Source organism: Dermacentor variabilis, chromosome 2 (genome assembly GCF_050947875.1).
Source record: "Dermacentor variabilis isolate Ectoservices chromosome 2, ASM5094787v1, whole genome shotgun sequence".
NCBI lineage: Eukaryota > Metazoa > Arthropoda > Arachnida > Ixodida > Ixodidae > Dermacentor > Dermacentor variabilis.
The window spans coordinates 102,365,164-102,383,032 of record NC_134569.1 but is presented as its reverse complement, the minus strand read 5'-3'; the positions used below and the strand labels follow the sequence as shown (position 1 = coordinate 102,383,032).

The 17,869-nt window shown below is 41.7% G+C and overlaps 1 protein-coding gene across 2 annotated transcripts in view; it reads right to left on the bottom strand.

The window, feature by feature from the left end:
• Positions 1–1,113: 1,113 nt before the first annotated feature.
• The window catches only part of LOC142572425 (SH3 domain-binding protein 5 homolog), a 34,306-nt gene continuing 17,550 nt past the window's right edge, over positions 1,114–17,869 (bottom strand). Inside the window, exons 6-9 of one of the 2 annotated variants that reach the window (XM_075681527.1) lie at positions 15,868–15,910; positions 14,346–14,550; positions 10,176–10,643; positions 1,114–7,296 (exon numbers count right to left, since the gene is read on the bottom strand). In XM_075681527.1, the coding sequence (XP_075537642.1) occupies positions 10,252–10,643; positions 14,346–14,550; positions 15,868–15,910 (640 nt within the window). In that variant the 3' untranslated portion in view covers positions 1,114–7,296; positions 10,176–10,251. The remainder of the gene's footprint in view (positions 7,297–10,175; positions 10,644–14,345; positions 14,551–15,867; positions 15,911–17,869) is intronic. The other variant, XM_075681528.1, reaches the window with a different exon arrangement.

Sequence of the window (17,869 nt, the reverse complement as noted above, 5' to 3'; positions counted from 1 at the left end):
GCAGATGGGTCATAAAAATCAAGAGACCCTTTGCTGGCCCGTCGGAGGAACAACGCTTGCGTTTCTTTCGCGTAGACCGGGGTCAGGGGAAAGGGGGGTCTTCTGTAGTGGACTGCAAATTTCAGCACACACCGACTGGGCAGAGCTCGAAGCCAGTAGGGCAGGCGCCAATCGTCACCACCCGCTCTGAAGCTCGATCTATTCAGTGCACGCTGAAATATAGTCCCCTTAGTGTACACTTACAGAATACTCACTGGTCGCTTTTTTTCGCCAATATCTACATGTGTGCTTACAACGAATATCGGATATAATGAAGGTATTTTGTGTGCGCTGCGACTTCGTTATAACGAGGTTGAACTGCATACACTTATCTGTCTCTCCCTGGGTTTTACTTTCTCGTAAGCGTTTACACTAGAGGCTGCTGAGTTGCTTTGCTTCCAAATACACCATAAAGGCACCTAAATCTAGGCACACACACAATTTTGCATTCCACCCCATTGGAACGCAACGTCTGCGGCTGGGAATAGAACAGGTGACATTTTACTCAGGAGCAGAACACTGCAGCTAGTGATGCGCACTGAAATCATTTACCAGCAGTACTCTTTAGCATGAGAATCGAATGTGCTTGGGAGCACGGAAGCGAGCACTGCAGCGACTCTGTGAAGGGTCACAACTCTGCAACAAAAGATAGTGCCAACCAATAAATGCAAGCATGCTGCTTTTCAGAAAAAAAGGGGGAGGATTGTGCGTAACTAAACCTGTTTCCTTTCATAAGCCAGTGTCGCACACAAGAGGATTGACAGTGGCCACCTTTCTGGTTCTTACTCCTAGGTGGCTGATGCCACCCACAGCCTTTAATGTCCTGAATGGAGTTGGTGAAGAAGGGTAAAGCAGAAGTAGTGCAATTTACACTCACATCATTCAGTTATATAAAAAATAAGAAAATGTTCGTAAGTCTGCTAGCTAGTTGTGCTGGCTTACAATATGTAGACCAACAAACTAGTGCAGCAAATAATGAAGTGCAAGGTGGTGAGCATTCCTCTCACTATTGTGTTGTAATTTTTTCTGCAATGGTTTATTCTTCTGAAGTCAAGGGTTACCACACAGAAGGCAGGAAGTTCAAAGGCACGATTTTATTAGTCAAGAAGACCATGTGTTTGCACCCTTCAAGAGGACGGCAAGGAAGTCTCGCAAGACTTTCTGAAGTGCAGGGTCCCCTACTATTCAGCGCAGGATTGGTGAATTGTGCGCTTCATCAGTGCACAATGCCATTACTGCATCATTCATTATTGCGCACTGCAAGTATCCCTCACACGTTTTTAAGGTAACTAAAGCTTGTGATCCTGTATAGGAATATAGGTTATTGCTCCCAATATTGTATTTGGAGCCCACGACCATATGCCTAATAAAACGAGCATGCATACATTACAACTACAGCCATTAGGACATGGATCAGTCCATACATGGTGCACTATCACAAAAACATGAGCAAAGGAACAGGTAATAGAGTGCGTAATTCGAACTACTTGAATAGTTCCTGTAAAGCAGCATGTACACTCCTCAATCGCGATACAAGATACCTCGTTTGCTGCTCCTATCATCACAATACACAGTCAGCCGTTTCCAGCTTGCAGTGTAAAGGTTACAACACGGCAACGAGACAACAATTCACATCGTTATTCACAAAAATACATTCTGTATTCAATGTGCCTGTTACTCGCACCCTCAATGAATTAAGTTCTACATGAATCCATTATTTACCAATACTTCAGGTGTGGTGAAGCACGAAACAATTCACAGCACACCTGTCATGCAGATAGTGCAAGCTGTCTAAAAGCATAATGAATACTAGTTTATAAACACTAAGACAAAATATTTGGCAACGTAAAAACACATGTCTGGATGATTTCGGACATTGTTGTTTTGTCTTGTCCACTATGGTGAGCACAATATTCAGTGCAAGAAACATCTGCATGTTCTTTTTAACATCAGGCAAAAGGTACTCTTTGTACTTGTTTAACAGTGGATACAGTCACAACAATGATATTCAAGATAGAGAGAAAAAGTGTACAATTTGAAAAATAGATGCAAAATTCGTATATAGAGGCCTTCTTTTGCTTTTCTATAAGGATAAATTTCATACTGCATGCTTAGAAATACAGTTCACCTGCATTCAGTGGGTGGATATAGTTTCCTTTGGAAAAATCTTCATACCTATACCGGGTAAGGAGAGTAGTGGAATGGAAGAGTCTTCTAGGCATAACTGTAAGCTGGGCCATTCGTACACTAAACGACAAATCTTCAATACATTCTGCACTTGCTCTGCACATGCCATGTTCCCCAGTTTTAACACACCCATGAGGAAAGTTCCCATACGGAATGCAAGAGTGACAACTGACTTAAGTGTGAAGACAATAGGACATGCAAGCTCCAACGATAATACCAGCCAATTACAGAAGCAAGAGGATGGCTGTAAACATCACTTTTCTATCCAGCACAAGCCAAACATCAACAAGTTCTGTCTAGTTCTCAGATCTTTCCATAAGTTATTGCATAAAATCAAGTTTTTTTTTTTCATGCAACACAGCCGCCCATTGACCTCTTATATGAAAACTTGTGCTCACACAGTTGTTGAGGCTAAATGCCAAGGTGAGTCAAGATGCACATTTTGTTCTCACTGCATAAACATGCACACTGGCATAATCGGAAAACTAGTTTGGAAACTGGAAAGAAATTACATGTCTGGAGAGTGAGCATGCACCTCCAACCTACACATGCGATCATTACCTTCTTGCAAGCCTTAGTATCTCCAAACTGCTCGTAGTATCAGTCCAATAGAGAAGCTGGGTACGTAACATAGAGAACTGTGGTGGTAAAAACCAGTTCTCTCTTCCTATCAGACCACGGCGACGGAAATAGGGCAGAAGGGGGTAAAAAAAAAAAAGCTTTTCATATACTACTGTCACTTTCGTTCTATCTCAGCCTATTCTACAACCTGTTTAGCCATTTCTCCATTAAAACCAACTTAGAATGGCAGGCCAGTCACAAATGCTTTGGAAAAATAAATCTATAATGTGATGGCTATACTGGCACTATAAGGGATATCCTAGTGAAGGGGCACAGCATTAAGAATTTGGCCAAGTGGGATTTGCTGTGGCTGCACCCAAGTTGCAATACACACACATTTTTGTGTCCTGACCACCATCGGAATGACACACCTGCTAAAACAATATGGCAGATAGAATTTCATGTACTATGCTGGAATATTTCAACATCAACAGTTTAAGCTGTTTCACAGGTTCAGGAGTTAATGAGTTTTAAAAATAAACTCTCAAGCACTTTGATATTAAATACATACACACAGGGACAGAGTGTAAATTTGGACAACAGATCAATAATTGCTACATTGGTCATTTTTTAAATGATAATTGAATGCAAATTTTACAAGTCACTAGCAAAGAAAGAAAAAGAGGAAGCAATTCAACCTCTCCTGCCTACATATGTAAGTGTACATGTAATGTCATTATATAAATGTAGCGTAATAGTACATTGCAGCGCATGAAGCCTTAATTGAAAGATGTCAGTTCCTGGCATAATAAATGTATAAAATGTGCCACAAATCAGCAACAAAAATCACTATTTAAAGATTTTCACACAATGCCATGGACAACACAACAGTGAACAGGTATTTGGAGGTTGGCCAAAATAAGACAACATTCACCAAACTTTCACAGAAACTGTTTTATATTGCTGAAAACATTTCAGCTTCCACCAACATCAAATAAGCACATGCAAAATGCAAACAGCACACAGCATAACAATCCCTTAAGTGCTAGATAACCTTCTGCAAGGCAACCTGTCCTTGGTGTAAGCTAATTTTGCACAACAGCAGCTTCAAGTCCAAATGGCTTTTGCATTCTTTAAACATTCTTTGAACATTCTTTGATGACTGAACAAATTCTCTCAGTTCAAATGATGAATTTACATCCAGAAACTGCACTGTGAGCTACGAGGCATGCCTCGATGAAAGGAGCTGGGGCTGACTTTGACGAGCCAGCATTCTTTGATAAGCAACAAAATTATGGTCAAAAACTTTTCTACATTTTGGAATGAGGCCATCATGGCAGAATTAAAAACACAACCTCACATCGTAAAGTAGAGCTTGCCGCCTGCGAAGCCACTGCTGTGTTAAAATTTTCAGTTTGCCGAAGTTGAAAAAGAAAAGGAGCACTGTTCTACATTGTTTGTCTGGCACACAGATTGTGTGATGCATTTGCACTGTCATTACAGAACAAAATGGAGATGACACATTAATAATGCTAGCTTAACATGCCTAGACAGACCAGGCACTGTCGAAACAGCCTAATTGTAGCCTTTTGGATGCCAAAGCTGCAGAGCTGCTTCATGTCAATTTTGCCAGCATGACAAGGTCAAAAGCCAAAAGTAAAAGCAGCACAACGACTTCTGCTTTTTAGGCAACAGTTCTCAATGGTTGCAACTATGCCTAGTGCAACATGTTCTGGGGTATGCAAATGAGTGTAAATCCATCACAGACAAGCTTACTTCAACAACAACTTTGCCAATATTTCAGTGTTTCACAACTGACTGACCTGAAAGGCCTGTCAAAACAAAGCACCACACCTTTCTTAAACAGCACAAGTGCATGGCCAGTGGCACTGTTAGCTAGTATGTTAAAGGGGCACTGAAACACTTTTCTTGAAACCTGAAAAACATGCTGGAATGAATGCAATGTCTTTCAACAAATATATTCCTGAAGGAACCTCTGAAAAGGACTTAATATGAGCAGAGATTTAATTAATGGAATGTTTATCTTCCCCATTCCCCGTCAACTCGTTGATTCCTCCCAGTGGGCAGTGCCAATAGCAGTGCCTTGACTATCGTCCCTTCTTTTCATGGTGCAGTTGGCACCTGACAAAGGTGCTAGAGAATGACAAAGGATTGGTAACAGGGGAGGTGGGACAGGGCAGACGTGTATGCATGGCCTTTTGCTCGCGAGTTCTTTCATGGTTTTGAACAATGGCCCAACGGCTGTAATCTATGGGCAGTTGCGCTGGCTGCAATGACACAATTCAGGTAATAAAAAAAAATTGGATGCCTCGAAAACCACAGCAGAAGGCAAGCAATCTATCAAGCAAGATTGTAGGCTACCTGCTGCGACGTGGTGGAATAATATACGCTCATATGTTCATGGCAGCAATGTTTACTGATCGGTAGCTTGTTTGAAAAGCGTCTCAGTGCACCTTTATGAGAAGTTGTGAGCTTTCTAAAAAATATAGAAGAAATCAACCATCTACTGAGCATCTATTTTAAATGGCAGATTAAATTAAGGATCTCTCTAAATATAGTAAAAAAGTTTATAAGTTGCAATTGTACTGCAGAATGCAACGGGTAATTTATAAAACGTAAACATGGAGGGTACTCCACACTACGCAAATAAGTATGAAATAGACAGTAAACATTATTTTAACACCAATTAAAAGGCAGTCAGTTTTGTCATGTTTACAGTTGTCAGCCGCAGCTAAAGGGCCTTGGAAGAAAGCATGAATAAATCAGTTGTAATCGCTGAAGACGATGCTAAGCAAATTCAACAGCACAAATAACTTTTCAAACAGGTTTTACAGCTCCATCAAAGTAATGTAACATTATATAAGGTCACATATATGTGAATGCATGCTTCTTAAGAAGATGCTAACACTTCTTTAAACATGATGGCTCCACATGGAAAAATGTATAACAAAATTTTGAAAAGACAGGCCTCAGACATCTGCTACAGCACTCGAGAAACAATGACATAAAAAAAAAGAACAAGAAAGAGAACAGAAAAAATTATTTATCGCTGACAACGATGTATTCTAAAAGCCCTGAATAACATGTAAAAGAATGACATCAATATAAGTGATTTATTGATTGCAAGCATTAAAAATAACTTCAAAATTCTAACAATTCACTTATATTTATCGCATCTGAAATGTCAGCTCTGCAAATGGCAATGCATGTGTAGGGCCACGCTTTCCAGATGTTGAAAAAAAAAAAAATCTTAATGTGCGCTGCGCAGATATGGCAAAGTGATGCACGTGAACTCGAGTTTTTCACACGGACATCTAGACTAGAAAGAGGTGGCAGCATGCCACTAGAGAAGAGGTAGAACAGCATTTCACAAAGTTAACCAAAAGGGGGCCAGTAGTTTATTCTTATTGTGCATGGTCTGCAGGGAATAAAAGGAAGAGAGTGCAGAAGATGGATGATGAATTGAAAACAAAACTTCACTTTCACAGATGAATAACATTGCTCCCCTTATAGTAATAAAAAGCTGTCGAGTGCAGGCCAAGTAAAAAATGAACCTGCTGGTCAAACAAGAGAAAGGACTGGTCAGAGGATAATGCAAGTTAGATAACAGTGTCATTTGCTGCTGCTTTTGCAAGATAGCTTGAAAATGCAAATGTAAGCTATCTACCAATGTCTTGAGCATGCATTTGCTACATTCTACCAAGAATAATTTTCTGAAGACACACAGCTTCTGTTGTAGACACACATACCTTGCCCACTATAGTGAATTATGTTTTACACTGTAGTAGGTGTTCCGAGCTCACGTCAGTTTGAAATCTTGGTTCAGTGTTCAAATGAGCAGTTCAAGAACTGCCCTATATTCCTTGCCCTTTGCTTTAAGCTTGGATTCTTATATCAAAATGAGAATGGCAATACAGTTGCTTCTTGAATGCCTCAGCACACAAGTTCAAGTTTGCAACAGTTTTTTCTTCTTACCAATGCTGTCACAACAATAACAATGTCCAATGTCATCTGAACAGCAAGAAACTAAAACTGTAAACAGCAGCTACATAAAGACGGCAAGTGCATGTTACAGGCAACAAAACCAGTTCCTGACCATAGTCTTTGCCGAATGATCAGTTCAAAACATGCATACACATGAATCGGGGGAAAAAAAAGAAGAAAAAAAGCACCTTATAACTGATGGCACCAAAGAAATGTCCTTACTACAACTGAACAAGCAACGTGAACTATGAGCACGCAACTACTACTATACATGATGAACACTAGACCACAAGGAGCTAAAATAAAACGTGAACCCTAAACTAACTGGCAATGCGTCAGTATTCAGGCGAGATTCCGCTGCCATGCAAGATCACTGGTTGTGCAATGCATTCTTAAAACCTAGAGTAAAACGTTGCTGAATGAGCTAAACAGTGAAGTAGGTATATGGTACCTCACTTTCTGAAGGAAGCCCTGTACGAAGCAGTAACTGGACATGTGATCAGCCTGCAAAAGAAAGAATGAGGTTGATGCCTGTTAATAAGCAGCAACTTGAAGATGGGTCAGTTGATACTAGTTCATGTTTAAGAAACAAAAAAATGGGATTGGTTGCCATGTCAAGCCCATAAGAACTCAGGTTCCCCTATCTGCTCCGACAAATTCCATTATAAAATGCAAACCAAACTAGCATCATACAGCTTGTAAAAACAGGCCAGACGGTAACATGGCACTAGTGTCTATGCAAGTTTTTTTCAAGGTTGCTTCAACCAGCTTGCAGATGGTGGGAAGAACAAGCATCAACTCTGTCTTGGTGATGGTTCACACCATGATACATTTCCAGCTGCATAAACGCCCTTTAGAGCAACAAAAACATTGGGTAGAATTTGTTACAATGCTCTATTTTGTATTTTCTATATGAAACTCATACACTGAAAGGTTGCAAATACTGTAAACCACCATGAAACTGTAATGCTGCAAGCTTTTCCTAGTAAATTGATCATTTGATCATTCACTGCCAATGAAAGTGTCACTGTACCAGTATGACTGTTGCGTGAAAGAGTACACAGAATCAAAACACATTAGCACAAATTCATAGTAATTTAGTCTCCTACCGTTACTTCAACCCTGACGAGACCTACAAAACTGATCGAATTATCCGGCAGGTTGAATTAAGCAAGATGCAGGAAAAAACTCCAATACACATGGCCGAATTACTTGGCAGTATTTGCCAGATTCTAATACACCCCCTAATCAAATGCACAACCATATTTTATGTGTCCGAAGTGCAATTGACGTAGAAATGACATTAAAGCTCCTAAACAAAGTAGAAATCAAAAGCGTCCCCGATATTTTAGCAGCAAAAATGGGCAAGTGTCTAATATGTGTAGCAGAATGATGTGCGGTTTTCTAAACTTAGCTTCGCCACACAATTTATTAAAGCCAGCTTTAGCCACATTACATTAATGTTATGTAGTAAAGGATACCAAAGCCGCAAAGGCGGTTTCGGTTTCATATTCGATTGCACCGCACCGGCAATTTTTCAACCCGATTTTGTTGAAAAAAAATGTGAAAATCTCGCATTATAGTTGGATAAATACCATAATTACACATATTGAGCTGTGGTTATTGCTTGAGAATCTCCCTAGGCAGGCCGAAAAATAGACGGTTTCAAGGGGGAGATGAATTATGTTCAATGCATTCACTGTCCCCTAAGCTCAACCGAGACAGACACTACCAGTGAAGGGGTCGCTGTCGGAGTCACCAGAAGGGTCAGGTGCATGCATGCTGACTGCGCAAGTTCGAATTATCTGGCCAAGGCTAATTTGATGATAGAAATAATGAAATTATGGCCCATATGAATGCATGGGCGCCAGCTAGGACCTTCGGTCGAGATTGAATTAACCAAAACAGTCAAATTAGGCGGAGTCGAATTTATGGAGGTTGACTGCAGTAGCATGAAACTACCAAGCAAGGGGAAAATGGGAACTAATGTGAGCAGAACAGAAAACTTATGCTTGTTGCAATACTTGAGTAGAGTTACACATCTGATGCAGTCTTTTAAAGGCGTACTGACGTAAAATTTCCGACTTGCGATTTTTCTCTTTTCTTTTATTGATGATAGTCCAAAGCCTCTCTAAATTATAGAAATAATATTGGCAAGCATCAGAGCGACCTAAAAGAGCTTATTACAATACTTTTTTTTTATTAACAAGTTACGGTTTCAACACCTTGGAAGTAGATTAGTCGTGACGTCACGACACACGAGCACCCTCCATTACTGCCATTGCTGTAGCTGCCATACTAGAGTGCAGCCTGAAGAAACACGAGCAGCCCTCGTATTTATTATTACTATTTTTTTTCTTTTTTTGTGAACAACGTCGTCGTACCTAGCTTTATTGCAACATAAGGTCAGCAAATTTTGCTCTACATCATGACGTCATGAAATGATGATGCCAGCTCGTGTTTTGAGACCAGCTTTAGCATCCAATTAAAATATATTATAATCATATTAATGTTTCCCAACCTTCATACTTATGAAGTGTCATCATTTCACATGTGGTAGAGTTTCCACAAGTTCGAAAATGTGTGTCAGCACTTCCTCAATGACTAAGACACAAAATGTGTTAACGAAACCTACCATAAAAATTCGTAAATGTTCCCAAGCTTGAATAGGCACCCGCACCCCTTCTATAAATGATTCTCAACTTTGTTTTCTGACATAGCAAGTGCCCAGTCACCATCTCCACCTCAAGTCACCTCAAGGTCACAGTCATACAAAGCTGGCACAGAGTCACTGGTGTTTCTCAATTAAATCCCGTGAATATGCTCCATATTTTGGTACGCTGCCCACCCAGTCAGTGAATGTCTCCTCCCTCAAGTGATGCTGTTTGCTTCACCAGTGGTTACACTGGCACCATTGACCCACTGCACTTTTGTATCTGTGCAGCAATTGCAATGCTCTTCAATGGGTGCGTAGCTTAAGCATTTTATACTGACTTGGACAATGTAATTGATGTCTTCTACAAAGAAGAGGCGATCTGGCAGGTTACAGGAAATTTTTTTAAATTTTGACCATGGCTTGAAGTGTTTTAAAGTTCAAAAACGTATTTTTCGCGAGTGCTAACCATATGTGCAATTACTGTCTCGCATAATATTAAAGACCTGCATCTTCAACTCACATCTCTGATCTATCAATTAGTATGCATTTCAGATACTTGACAGAACCACCACCCATGTCACTTTTCTTTTGGTGAATGTCTATAAATTTCAAACAGGCACTTGGCCAGTATTTCACTGTATGTAGCACACATTTTTTAACCCCTGGCACATTTGCACCTTTTGCAAAGTAAGGCTGACTACTGCAATAATGGTGTGCACCAGCTCACCTGACCTGCGTGAAGGCCTGGCAGCCACTCGTTACAATTGCCCTCTTCAGCTTGCAAGGTAGAAAAACAGCGCCTTCTAGTCCGTGTTCAGGTCCACCTCTTCGAAGTCATCCGGACTGCAAATCCTGGGTGGCGCCGAAGCACGGATCGCAGGTGGCACCGGCCCGATGTGAGAATGAGCAGACGACATCAAGCTTCCTCGTAACACAGGGCTCTGCTGGTCATCGTCAGCCAATGATGGCGATTCCTGCAGGCTAAGCCCGGACAGAACTTCGCACATGGTAGTTTTGGACAGGTCGGTGGGAAGCGAGAGGGTGCTGCCGTTGGACGGCGAGGAGCCGAGGGAACCATAGGACTCTGACTCTGCCTTGGAGAACGGCCCATCACCGCCAGGAATATCCAGCAGACGTGAGGTCGTTTGCCGAAGCAGGTTCATGGAGGCTTCCAGTACTCGGGAGTGGAACTCAGCTGCGCATGAGACAAGATGGGCACAGGAAAACAATGTGTCTGTTTTAAAACAGACAAACACTGCAGGTGTTGCATCTAGCCAAATAGTTTTTGACTACAGTGAAACGTCGTTAATTTGAAGTCAGCCGGACCACAAAAAATCTTCAAATTAAGTGAATTTCCGAATGACCCGAAAAGAAACAAGAAAAAGAAGAGCAAGACTGTGTGATATAAGCATGTCATGTTTATTTTACATGCAGCTGGACTGCTAGAAGTAATCATTGATGCAGGATTGCTTGATATGGCAGTTTGCTGCACCAAAGGTCATTAGACGGTATTCTTGGGCGATCACTTCTGCAAAAATTGGTGCTAAATGCATCAAATTAAACTTATTGCATGTGATGCCACATCCGTCATTTGTCCTGAGCATCTGCCATTGCTGGATACCTCGCTTGAACGTGGCTATGTATACACAGTTGGTGTCAACACATACGCACCACTTGTTTATGGTCTAAGGAGCAGTGTGATGGTAAAAGTTAGAAGCCCCTAATTTCTTCCCTTTTTACATGGACAGTTTTGTGGGGCCAATGTGGACTCACTATAAAGAAAAAGTCTAAATGTGCGACAGCGTGGAACCACACAAACTGTGCATCATCCTTCACAACCTGCGCAAACCTTCATCCTTCGTCCACTTGTGAGCGCTGCAAAAACTACATCATGTGCGCATCGGTGCCGATGCAACTTCAGACCCCGTTATGCTGCTAGCCACTATGAACGTGGATATGATTATAATTACTTGTTGCTGTCTGCGAGCTACGTCACTCCACAAGAAAAGAAGATCTGCAAATCACTGTAGGTTCACATTGTCTTGAGTGAGAAACATATCAGCACAGCACCTGCCAGCAGGTCTTAATACCATACTCAGCCAAATCAATGTAAGCAAGTTTTTTGCTTGCGGCAGTGAAAACTCTCTTGCCTCATTACTTTTTCTTTTTTTTTTTGTCACAGACGGCCTGTGTGTCAGATAGGCTCAAACATGTGTGCACACTTTTTCTTTTCCGTGTGTGAAACACAAATCAGCTGCTCACTGCTTTCCATAAGTTTTTGTTTTTTTAAATAGAGCTTCCCACCACAATTACGAGAGGGAACTCTGGCTCTGCAATTGTACAGCGACCATGAGAATGAAGGGTGGTACATGGACTTGTTTGATCTTAGTGCTTGTGGACTCAGATGTTTCTGTGGGTTTGTTTATTATGCTTTATCTGCCTTCATATCCTAAATTTCAGAGCATTTTTCTAAGGGCAGGAAACTATGCAAACATGCACAATCACTCCCAATTACAGCAGTTCAGCCTGTTGAGGTGGCCAAACTGAAATGTGCCAAGTGTCTCAATGCAATGGCTTGCCCATGAGAAATTCGTAATGACATTCTGTGCCACTTGTCAATGCATCCGTCCGTGGTATAATGGTTTCATTATCGGGCTTCTGTGCTAAAGGTCCTCTGTTTGAATCCTGCCATGGGACAATTTAAAATGGTAATTTAATTATTTATTACACATTACTTTGTCGAAAATTACAAGTTTACAAAGTCACGAAGCCGTTCAAAGCCAAAAGAACAAAGTTTAGGCAAATCCATGCACTACCCATCACTGCCATGATGGGCAGCACCCACTGTCCCGCTTGCACAGCTCCAGTACACACTAGTACCAGAGTTCCATCAAGTAACTATATTGTGAAACTCTATGTGGCTTTCTAGCTGGCAAGTACTCCAAGTTCGTAAAGTGAAAATTTTGTTTCAAACACATTATGTAAGTTATGCCCGGAGCTAATGACCGAAAGCTCAGATCAGATCCTCCATCTTCAATTGGCAGGTTACCCTACACATGTACTTATTAGCGTTGCTGAGGGTCTGCTCAAGTCGAAGCTATCAAAGAATTCTGCCAGCCTGCCTTGTGTAGATAAGAGGAGCGTTGCTGTCATCCCATATATCCACGGCCTATCGCACCGTTTAAAGAAATTAGGTCAACGTGCAAATGTTAGGGTTGTGTTTTCAGCGTCTACAACATTGCAATGTCTGTGCAGACTAACCAGACCAGGCCTCTCTGAAAGTGCACGTGCAAAAAGAAACACCAGGAACTGTTTGTTCAATGTGTGAAAGCAGTTATTTACAACCTTCCTTTAAGGTGTGGGAAGAACTACATGGGGAAAGCGGAAGGTGCCTCAACGAGTGTTTAAAGGAACACCGGTATAATGTAGCAGAAAAGCGGGGTAGGTTCCTTGACGCTCACTGCAGGCATTGCAGGTGCGCTGTTGCCAGGATGGATGATGGTGACCACTCAACGTGTGCTCCAGCATACAGAGACTGCTCCATTGTGGGAAGAGCCCGAGGTAGGATAACTCACGAAATTATAGAAGCAGAAATGATTGATAGGCTTGGGGAGAACTGTGTGTCAAAACCATCGATTGCCCTTTCCCGCAAAGAGTTATCGTACCTGTGCAATGGTGTGTAAGGAATTTTTGCAAACAGCGCATGTATGATGTACGCGAAAAAGTTGTATATATGTATGGGTCCCTTGCTCGAAATAAAGATTGTTGCAAGTTAGCGCCTGTGTGTGCATCACGTCTCCCTTTTGTTTTTGTCTTTTCTATGCACTATAAGCCTCACGATGTCTTACCAACAAGCCCAAATCACTGCTTTACAGAATAACGTAGCCATGACCACTTTGAGGGGACAGAAACAGAGATGGGCGTGCTTAGCTGCCAGTGACATAGAAACACATGGCGGGTATGCTGCGGAAACTGTGGCCATTTGTCTTCACTACTATCCTAATACGGCACATTTCCCGTAAGGCTGGGCGAATATCTAGCTGTTTTGCAAGCGTTGGCGTATGAATAAGGTACACTTCTAACATATCAGTGTAAATGTGGCTACTATCGTTGCCACTCGCGATTTGCTGTGTGCCCACGAGTGCAGACGAGAAGAATCGAAAGGCGCCTTTTTTGTTGTTGTTGTTGTTGACCACAACCATCATAAAGCCTACAAATAATAAAGTCAAGGCAAGTTTGGTTGTAGCTTTTTTTTGTCACGGAAGTGCAGAAAGTGACGAAAGGAATGAAATGGGGCATCTGCTTAAGAATGTTTGGTGCGTGCAGACCACTTGGTATGTCTTTAAGGGTCGTTCACATAGCATTTGACAGCATTTGACAGCATTTGACAGATGGTAAGCGTGACCATCATTAGCTAGACTTGGCACATGACATAAATCGCTCCGGCATGTTTGGGGTGCGATCATTACATGAGAAAGAAAAAAAATTGAATGAATTTTGACGACAAAATTCAGGGGTGCGATCATTATGCAAGTAAATACGGTATTTGGAAGTATTTTATATCTACATGCATGCATCTTAACATATGTGAACATTGTTGTTTGTACAATGCATTGTATTCCTTCTTTGAATTTGCCCTTCCTGCTACGACCAAAAAGGTCTGGAGTATCACGTAAAAAAAAAAAAAAATCTTGTTGATTTCACAGATGGGGGAATGTACACTTGCGCATAAGAAGAAAAAAAAAAAGAAATAGATATTATATCCAGATGGGTAAATCTGCTGGGTGAAGTAAAGGCCGAAATACATGACAATTTATGTTCAGGTTTTGTGTTTCACTTCAATATAATGCGGCCACCTGAATTTCTGCAATAGTCATAGGCTCATAGAATAACAAACCTGGGTCCCCAGACTTGGCATCTCCACCTGGCACTGATGGCGGCTTGTGCTCAGCACCGACACCTGGCTCTCGAGTTGGCAAGTGCGCTTTGCGCCGCTCATGGATCTCTGTAGAAATCTGTTCCAGGCTGTGCAGGGCGTCTGTGTATGCCTGCTTGGACTGTATTACCGCTTTGCGCAACACTTCCACCTGGCTCTTGATTTCCTGTCAAGTCAGTCCGAAAAATAGCAGTCATGAAACAGTCATCAGTGTGCTTTGAGTTAGAAAAAAAAAATTAATCATAAGATTATGCGACCTGAAGGTGCACAGTGGTTTAGAGGGATCGTGTAGTGCATAATGAACAACTAATTTTGTTAGCTGGGGTATTTTATTGTGCAACTAAAGCATTGTACACAAAACGTTTTTGCAATTCATGCCCCCTCCTAGAATGGGGGTGCCTCAGCTGAAACACCATGGCTCAAATTCTATTCTAATAGAATTAACTGAACTACAGAGTGTAATCTGATATGTCACTGCAAAGAACAGAACTAGGTCCACAAAGGCTGCTTGAACTGTGTCATATCAGGCTCTAAATTGTGCATTTAGAGCGTAGTAAGGTGCCAAGGTGCACCTTTTAGTGTGCCTTGGACAGATCTCAAGGTCCTAATCAACACTAGCTGAACTTTTTGATCATATGCAGAAAGGAAATTAGATGCATGTGGCTATTAATCCAATTCACATCAGCTGAGTTGAGTTCCTGGTATGTTCAAAGCAGATGAGTAGTATCAAACACATATCCATATTTTGCAAGCTGTGTTGGTTGACAAATGGTGTGAAACAGAATCTTTGATCCTACTTTCATGCCACATTAAGCTAGATATTAAAATGAACTGCAAACTTAGATAGGTTCCTTTTCAGGTTTTAACTGTTCATACATTCAAGTAGGCACTCTAACTGAAGTGAAGAGATATTTACACGTCAAAATTAGAAACAAAAGAACTAGTACAGGCAATGCAAGTGCTGTGCTTCACTTTAATGGCATCTTCGGATGGTTTCGCTGATTCTAAGAATCCAAGCGGACTGACTCCTGAGGCACTCTGGGCACAAGACGGAGACATCTTGTGCCACCTGAACAGCTGGCTACTTTTCAGAGCAGTGAGAGGAAAGGAAGCAAAAGCTGAGGGGAACTTCTGGTAATGCAGCAGATGTTGCCACTGCTGGCGAAAAAAGACAAAGTTGCGATTAAAGCAAACAAAGTTAAGGCAGGCAGTACCAATGTCGCCAACCTGCACCAACGCAAGCAGTGAAAACCACAAAAACGGGTAAGGTCACGTGACCGGTAACCAGACTAGATTCTCCATTGCTTCAACAGCAATGTGGACTGAAACACAGAGCTCTGATCTGGAGCCGGAGTGCCTCTTTTCAGCCATATGAACAAGATCGGCCTTTTGGGAACGCTTTATAGCTCTCAAGAACGACCATCAGAAGATGCCATAAGATGCTTTGCAACTTGCACGTAGAGAACCTATAGCATATCTGTACCTGGAGTTTCTGCTGGAAGGCAGCCTTCTTTTCAAAGTATAACCTGAAAACCAGAAATTGAGCAAAACAACGTCACAACTTCCACACATAATGTGAATGCCGCATAAGCGTGCATCCAAAACCAGAGAAAAGAGATTTCTGCATGCTTCATGTTCCCAATGCAAGAAGAATGTGCACTGAAATGCTGTAATGAAATCCGAACAGGGAAAAAAAAACAGAACAGCTCTTATGCTCACAGTTACTTGAAACTGCAACAGGTGATCATGGAACAGCTGTGTGGTAACAGTGCTCACCCCAAAACTTAAGCCTACGGATGAATAGTAAGGTGCCGCATACACTGGCAAACACGGAGAGGGAAACATGCCCTTGTGCTGTCATATTCAGTAATTCAGTGTGAGAGTATATTACTTGTCACTTAAAAATAAAATGATACAGCCTACTTAACAAGATAAGCTACTACATAAGAGATTGTAATGTAAAAATCATGGATGGTATGACACTCGAGGGAAATTTAGGTCTAGCTAAAATGATTGTAGTCCTCAAAATTTTTCGCCATTTTTTTCTGTTTCAAGAGATAATTTAGTCATTGAGAAAACTATGACTGAAGACATGGGACATCAGGAGCTGGTTCCATTTTCCGAATGATACAGGTAAACCTTTCCTGTTTATGTAATTCTCTCAGTAACAAAAGATTTTGCGCTTTATGAAAGTGACACTTTGGACATTCTGGAGCTCTAACCTGTCACTTAAGCCTCATTTAATGTTAGCCTCTAGTGCCTTCCAATGTACAAATCCTACATGCACGCACAAATCATGCAGTCATATTGCAGTGCAAAGCAACATGATGTAACAGCATTCAAATATCTCCACTGCCTTTCTTTACCTATGTCTGCTAAAGTACAAGTTTACCACCGCCCCCCCATTTTTCATGCTGTTCCAATATAGCTGCAAACGATACATCAATGTCAGTTTTGACTTACTGATGTGAAAGCATCAAATGGCCGATTGAGCAAAAAAGCCAGCGTGTGTCGTAACTGCAGGTGAATTCCCATTCGATGCGATGCCACGTCATGAGCACGCCTCGACGAATTCCCATTGGCTGCAACGCCATGTCATGAGCTTGCCTCAACAGAGCACAATTGCCAAAAGGTTACACCTGCTGCTGCAGTAGTGTGCCAGGCGTTGCGCGAGGGGAGAGGACATCGCCGAGACACTCTCGGAAGCCTATGTCTTGAAAACATCACTTTCGGAAGCCCGTGTTACCCGTGTGTTCCTTGCCCATGCACTCTCCCGCCTGCCAAATCAACACGCATCAAGCGTCTCAACGCACTTGCTTGCCCGCGAGGAGTTCATAACTCGAAGGACAGCTCAGTGGCGTTTAACTGGACATTAATGCTTTCGCATTCACAACTCTTACGTGCTTAGGTGTCCTCAAATTTTTTTATTCAACCCTCTGAGCAGACTGGTGTTGACACATTTGGGGTTCCAACCAACCATGCTGCTTCTTGTTATGTGTGCTCTGTGAACCCTTAGGATAGCCCACTCCCAATTTGCAAATTGCTTGCTGCATGACGGAGCATGGAAGGGGACACTTCCTTGACGATTTGTACAACAAATTGCAGGCAGGCAAAAGCATCATTGCTCAGCATTCTTATTTTGGGGGGGGGGGGGGGGGGGGTAGATGGCATCCTTAATAGTTAAGTACACTAACACAGGGAGCTTTCCAAAAACACATGGAATCGCAAAGTGTGAATGACTCTGGTTTTATCATTCTCTTCGTTGCTATTTTTACACAAATAGAATGCGTCCCAATATGTGATTTTCAGATTCTCACTTTTAAGCGTGCTATTTATATTCTCAGCCCTATCTTAGCTCATATATTTAATTGCTGTTTCAAAAATGGTATTTTTCCCAAGAATATGCAAAATGCTAGAGTGACGGTAATTTATAAACGTGGAGATAGAAATAATTTAGCAAATTACCGTCCAATATCTATACTTCC